We start from the raw sequence: 7,665 nt of genomic DNA, 5'->3' as shown, positions 1-7,665 counted from the left end.
CAGCGTGACAAAAAATGTTGCATGGAAAGAGGCGAGATCAAATGAATGGAGCGTAAAGATTGGAGGACGGCATATTCCTTCCATTTTGATTGAAGCCAAGAAACATGCAAAGGTCGCTTGACCACCGTGAAGTCCGAATTTGACAAGATGTGCGTAATTGATAGGAGGACGAGTGATGGATGCTCTTTCGAATCATCTTGATGCATCTCACAATTTACACGCTAACCACGAACAGGAATAGAGTATCATGAAGAGACAAAGATTGAATATGTAAACAAGGTGAAACAAGTCGAAACACGGAATTGAGTATCTTCGTAACCAATAAATCACGAAGAAGTGGTTAATGAGAGGTTGGCTTGCTTTATAAGAAATATTGACGCCGCCGTGGCTTTTCATTACTGCGCATCAAGACAAACCCAGATGTGCTGAGGCAAATTAAAAAGGTATTCTTGGGTGAAAAATGTCAGAGGGCGTTCTTCATGGTGACGAGACCTCGCCCATGCTCGCCTCATCCATCTCTTTTGACTCAAGCAGATTAGGCTTGTGTTGCCGCACAAAATGTGAAGCCATCTTGGTCTTGTCATCCTCCTCATCCATATTCCAAAGCTCTTTACTTGTTTACCTGTACATTGTACAAAGACAGAAACCCTCGAGTTGCTAACGACCGAGACTGGGTCTGTCTACCAAAGGATTTTGAGGGAATATGCCCATTAAATTCCTCGCGTTCCCCCCCTCCAAGTACAAACTTGGGCAAGTCACGAGCCTTTCGACAAATTATGAGCCGGTTTTGAAACTTGACGGCACTTCCTAAGTGTTCAATTGGCATACTCTAATGAAGATTGTAACCTACTCGCCATTTCCGAGGAGCTCAGACATTTCGAACTCACGTGTGTGGAAACTACTGCACTAAAGTGGACATAAGGAAATTGAGCTGCCCAAAGGACCGTACGGTATCCGAAGTACGAGTACATACGTACGCTAGTTCACCACCGACACTGAAGTTTGATAACGCCTTCGAGGTGATGGCCCAATGAATGTAGGGATGCCAATGGATTAAGTCTTGAATATTGTGCCATGATGCTTCACATCTCTCACAAATGGCCATTCAAGTGGAGAACAAAACAAAACTAATGCCTAATGAGGGTGTGGTGAGATGAGTGGATGGATAGATCGAGGCAGCACCATCAGGTGGTAATATCGGTAACATCATGCGGGATGAGGGTGGAATAACCAACAATGGCATCACATGTACGTACATTTGGGTACTTATCATGGTGAATTGATTCGGTTGGGGGAAAGAACGGGCCCCTTAATAGATACATGTGGATGGGACTCCACAAGTGTTTAAAAAAGATAGGAAGAGACACAAAAAATGGACAAATTATAGTCTCTCTCCCGCTGGTTAATGGCGGACGCCTCACTTAAGACTTTAACTAACTCGGCTTGAGAGAGGGTACCACAAAAATCATCACATCCTAAAGCGCATTTATGACTTGCCATCGTCAAACGCAGTTCAAAACCATCTCATTTAATATGCAAACCCAAAGGCATCGTATGTTGTCAAAAACCTGGTTTTTGCCATTCTTGAATTTTCAAATTGACCCCCATTGACGGTCCGCGTCATTTCAATTTCCGACTTATGATTTAGAGCTCTACTGCAGTGGAATCCTTGCTTGATTTGCCGAGTATTTCAATCAACCCTAATCCAACCAAACCAAACAATCATTAACGGTAATGCGTTGAAAAATTGAACCCACATATTTGAACACGACCTCGGAGCCAGACCCTGAATTCAGGTAACACCCATCATCTCCATGAACCAGCTTGAGTGAATACCAGGCATCGATGGTAGTAGTTTTGTTAAATAGCCGGAGGCGTAAAAGCATTTGCATACGTTGATTCGACCATCGAACCATCCAGGTGCCGTCAATGACGTCTGAACGTACTGTGTTAAAGAAAAACAAGGCAAGTGCGTAATATCGTCACTTATGATACTGTAGAAGTTAGAAATTGCCAAAGGCTTTGAACTCAAACGAAGGGGGACAAGACCTGAGGACGATTGGGCCACTGACTGCATATAGATTCAATGGTTGGCAGTGAAACCACACTTACCATCTCTTCCATATCAGCGGCTGACGGTTGTGGACCTGGGCGTCCCCGCTTTTCCAAGCCGTTGGCTAATTTGGCGCGAAATTCGTTGTGAACCCGCATGATCTCGGCCTTTTCAAACTTGGACACTCCATCACCGAGAACCCGGGTACATTTGGCCCCATATCCCTAACAGATCATAGAGGGTAGTGGGCATTAGAAAAAAATAGGTTCAAAATAGGATCCAATGTGGATTGGTACCTTGGCATTGCACGCGGTGTGAGCTTTGGTAATGAAGCAGTAGTCAGGGTTGCCGTTTCGGTCTTTGGGGAGGGATAAAGTTTGAGATCCCGTGCTGAATCCTGACAGAGATCCAGATCCTTGAGCAGGTGAAAACGAGGCGATGAGGATGCTCAAAAGGCAAAGTGCGGGTGAGTAACTGAGCATTTTACGATGATTTCTTGGTATCATTGGTCACAAGTATCTGTGAAGGAAAACGGTCAACCGGAAAACGTTATAAGCAGGCGGGTTCATGTTAGAATTTAGCAATTTTTATCTCATGGATTTCCTAATGAGCAGGGGCCAGAAAGATAGGTTACTTAATTAAAAGTAAGTTTGAAACTGTTTTGGCTATTTCTGGTTTTCTGGAAAAACTTTTTATTGTTTTAAGCATGAAATAACCGAAAGCTAGGGATTTGGCGGGAGTTGAAGGTTTTGGTCGTGTTTAGGTAACTTTTAGGAAAGTTACATTCCAAGTGATATATTTCACACCCTTTTTTTCCCCCAAAAAAACTCAGGAAAAAAAACATTTAATTCCTCTCGCATTTGAATTGTGATGAGTTATTTTGTTTTGATCATCGCTTCTTCAGAATGTATGTATTGATTGGCATTTATAAGGATAAGGATGTATTTTACTTTTTCTATGAACTATACTGTAAGTTCTTTGTATCAAATTGTCTTCGATTCGTACACAATGATGTTATTGATTTTAGAACCAGTCATGTGCATTGTCCTGGACCATGACATCAGGATGCTTCAAAGTATGATTCTCATTTAGAACTTATGAATATGAGTCTGAGCTTTGAAATACCTTTTTTTAATTGATGTAAAGGCAAGACTACATTCCTGAGCTCAAATAGCAAGAAATTGGTGAAAATCAAAAAGAATTTGTTTTTCTATTTTTTTTGTTTCTATGATTTTTTTTCTATTTTCTGCCGTCCTATCGCTACCCCAAGCACTTCAATATGAAAAGATTATGAATGTTATTTTGCTTTGAATTTACATTCATATGTTATGCATCAAAAAATTAGAGTTGACGGATCCGGCTAACCCTTGAAAGTAGGGTTCGTTGGGAAATATTGGTCAAAAACTTGTTCAAGTCTGATTTGAATCATGCTATTGGATTAACACCTATCTATTCCTTGCAAATACTTGAGGGATGTAAATTGCACAATCATAGAGCCCAAGAAAGAAGATCAAGGAATTTTTACCATGGAAACCACCAAAATACTTGAATAACCAAACATATTGAATTGTACAATTTGTTTCCATATTTTCGTTACTTATTTTGGCCTATTTTCATAACCTTTAAATGAATCATTTCGACGAAAATCACAAACGTCACAAGTGGCTGTCAAAGATTTAGCCTTTATTCATTGGAAAAATCATCATCAAGTTTTTAGGAGCCATTCACAAAAACCACAACCTCACCTCAATTGTTATCAACCTTCGCATACGAAAAGGGTCCTTGGCATCAGATTGATGCAATTAAAATATTAAAAAGCCTTCACACGCACCGATAAAAACCGCTTGGTTGGCTAATTGGCAATTGGCTAGGTCTCAGCTTTGAAAAATGTATCAATTGAAATTGTCATTCAAATAAAAGAGTGATTACTGTAGCGCAAACTTCGCTTATTGCAACAAGTTGTATGAACATGTAAGAACGTAATGAAAATGGTTGGCTCAACAATGCCAGCAAAGAAATTAAGTCCAATTCAAGGATCATAGTCAATGATTTGCCTTAAGTCACAAGTGAAGTGTTGCCTCATTCAAAATCAACTGTCACATTCTTACAGATGCATTTGCCCATTTTTTTGAGCCAGTCATTGTGCTCGGGCATTATCTCCTCAGAACTCCCCGAGAACCAAAAGTTTCAAGACGCTCCGTGTCGAGGAGAGGTATCAAGAATACGATAAGCACTTTCAAAGTTGAATTCCATGGCGAGTGTATTGAAACAAGCGAATTACTGGGCATGACAGCTGATAAGCAAAGACCTCCAAGGCCTTGAAATCCCGACCTCCGTCGAGCTCAGCTCCAGGCCATTGCGGCGAATGATCACCTTTGTCACATGCTGACTTTTCTGATAGCACCAATCTGTCATTAGGAAGTTACTTATTGGAGCCTATTGTTACTATTCAAGGCGATTTTAACTCGACTCTCTACTGGATGGACGTTTGGGTCCATTGTCTGCTTAATTCGTGGTCAAAATATCGCACGCAGAAAAAAAAAACAAGAATCCTAACATGATCAGGGGGTGGAATGACCAAACCTGTTTTTTAAACTTGCGAAGCTTTAGTATAGTATGGCGATTCCTGTCAAAGTGAATGCTTTTTTGTCCATCTCACAGCTCTCTCTTTCTTGAAAAGGCTGAATGATCAGGACTCAATTGGCAATGAAATTTATTTTCGAGGCTTCGGTTGGAACCAAGATGTATAGCTCTGAAGGTGGCAGTTCTTCAATTTGGCGCTGAATTGGTTTCTTAGATAATCACGAACATGTGAAAGTTGATTGACCATTCAGAAAGCGTGGTGTGCGGTGATTTATTATGCTTGCGCCATTATGGATAATGCAACCAATGTTCTTTCTTTGAAGCAATTCAGGTTTCAAACTAGCGAATCTTTTGACATACCTTCTCTCCTTGAAACTCTTATTTGCTGTCTGCGATTTCAAATACAGTTCTTGAAGTAATTTCGATCATTTGATTTTTTTCAAAGTCCAACCCATTCCAAATTTGTTGTCGCAACCATAACTCATGATGTACTGAATACAATTGTTTTTCCAAGACTCGACCTTTGTTGACTTTAAAGATTGCATAGCGAATCCAATGCCAACCTCCCCGACCTCTGATATTCGTTCTTCATTGGACATGAACTTGAACGTTTGGTTTTAAGGGGCAATTAATTTGCACGGAACGATTCATCAAAACATCGAGAACTACCCAGAGCATAAAACCCTCAAACGATTAATGTACAGTGTATGTAGTAAGCTACGTGAAGGCCCTGATAGCTTTAGCCAGCAAGAAGACGAAGAAGAAGAAGACCTTTGTCAAATTGCCAGTCATGATGCTCGGTGACTATTTTTGCCAAAACAATCAGACTTAAATGTCAAAAGTATCATCATCATAACCTGGGTGACTTCGATGCCTAATTCCGAGATCCCTGGCGTGTACATAGTACTGAGCATTCAACTACTTTTCAAGTAGTGGCGTTTTGTTCCCAACGTGACAAATGATCCTGTCAAAGATACTCGTGAAGAAAACTCGGCTTCATGAAACCAGTTATCCCAATCAAACGTTGAGATGAATCTAAAGTCAATCAGGAGGCTTGTCATAGTTCACGACACATACACATAAATCCAACTTTTTCAACAACTAGCCAGATTTGCCGACCTCTTAATCCCGACTTGAGATGAGAAGAAATCGCCATGTGGCCAACTCCTACCAACATACACAATAGGCACGTACATACACGTACAACCAACACATATCTATGAATGTCCAGTGCATTACTTTTCCCCGTCATGACATCTTGACATGGTATGTAGCTTCTTCCTTTCTCATGATGGAGATAAGGGGCCTTCTTCTGATATGGTTATCTGATTGTGCCTCTGCCCTGCCACAAATTTCTGAAAGTGCGCACTCCCCCCCTCTACAATAAAGGAAACTAACCTGACAAGAGGGCACAAATCACGGTCAAAAAAAAGGTGATTCAGGTTTGTTCACTCTACCGGCTTTTGAGCCTGTTACCATGAGCGCTAAGATCATTACTCACTGGAGAAAGTTTCCACGTGGTCCACAAATGTCAACATCCCTTGGACAAAACACAGCCACACACAAGCTCATTCGAAAACGTTCCCCACCTGGCAAAAATCAACGATGTTTTGCAGAAGATGTCTCAAAACCTACTGATGGGGGTTGGATCATGCATCAAATGAGGTGATAGCAGCCATTGTGTTCAATCATTGCGGCTAATTTATACAATCTAAATCTCGTAGAGATGATAATAATGTCAAGGACCAGGCGTCAACTTGCTTTATTACATACGCTTCTTTTGTACGTACATAGATTAACTTGAAGCCTCAGATGAACCAATACGCTGATGTGATTATCTCGAACAATCTGTCTAAAGCATCAGTATCTTTGGAATCTGGTTACAGCTTGGCTTTAATCGGATACAAGATTGCACTCATCCCGGAAAGGCTTCTTGAAGGGGATTGGCCAAGGATCCGAGGCACATTTTTCAGACCGAGCTTGAGAGAGGGTTATTTTGAAGAAGCTTCCCTGTGAAAGATTGTTTATGCAATTGACTAGACATTGTTGAATGACAGATTAGCTAAAGCCTTTGAAAGTGAAGAGGATTATTCGATTGGCTGCCAGACAAGATATGAAACTGGCCACATTCATCAGCCGCCTTGGCCGTACAGCAGGTGAAACGTATAACGTATCATTTTTAAAAATGAGCTGACGAAAACATCTTTTTTGTGAGCCGCTGAGTGAAGAAGAATGATCCTTCAGAAATAATTAGTAAGAGACTGGCATTCATTACATAAGCAAGTATGTCTGTTCAATGTTCAATTGGAAACTGCCATCAATTATCCCGAGCAGACTCATTTCCCCGGGCTCACTTTAAATTCAACCACCCCCTGAGGTGGGAGGCTCAATGGATGGATGAATGAATGGATGGATTACCTGTCTCCACTCCAATGGCAATTGGATCTGTCAAAGACGTTGAAATTTAAAGCTATCACAAATATCACACAACAAGCACACGAAATCTGCTTCGGTTGGCCTCGATTCCTGAACTCTTTTTCCCTCTCCAATTCAAATCCAAAGGCTCTCTCCTGGTTGGTTTCTCGTCGTCGCAAAAGTGTTTCTCGTGAATACTTGATCAATTGGATGGCAATCAGTCCAATCAATCCATCAATCGAGCACACTTGGCGATGATCGTCCGTGGATGAGCGAGCGGGTTTAGCTATTCTAAATTGGCAAGGAAAATCTGGTTCGTGTGACTGGATCGGAGGTCAAGACCGAACTCAAGTCCACCTCGAGGTCCTCACATGGTTTTGTTGAGGAAAAAACGTTCTCGAGGTAGGGCTGGTAGACAACCATTCCCGTCTCCTCCTGCTCCTCCACATCGCCATCATCATGGGCATCAGGATCGTCATGTCTCAGAGTGGCCGTCAAATACTCACCAAAGATCTCAATGAGTACAATGGTGCATATGATGGCGGTGGTAGTAGTGGTAGTAGTAGTGGTAGTAGTAGTGATGATGCGTTTCGTTCTCCGTTCGCTTGCATCGG

General features: G+C 41.5%; 1 protein-coding gene across 1 annotated transcript in view; it reads right to left on the bottom strand.

Annotated features, from left to right (window-relative positions):
• The window catches only part of LOC131877724 (venom allergen 5-like), a gene marked incomplete at its 3' end in the record, with an annotated part of 11,642 nt that extends 4,223 nt beyond the window's left edge, over positions 1-7,419 (bottom strand). The window contains 3 exon segments of the mRNA XM_059223487.1: positions 2,113-2,277; positions 2,350-2,572; positions 7,055-7,419. Coding sequence (XP_059079470.1) covers positions 2,113-2,277; positions 2,350-2,559 — 375 coding nt within the window.
• Positions 7,420-7,665: the final 246 nt, after the last annotated feature.

This window comes from Tigriopus californicus, chromosome 1, assembly GCF_007210705.1.
Source record: "Tigriopus californicus strain San Diego chromosome 1, Tcal_SD_v2.1, whole genome shotgun sequence".
Lineage (NCBI taxonomy): Eukaryota > Metazoa > Arthropoda > Copepoda > Harpacticoida > Harpacticidae > Tigriopus > Tigriopus californicus.
Note: the sequence above shows the minus strand (reverse complement) of the source record. Positions and strands in the feature narration are given on the sequence as shown.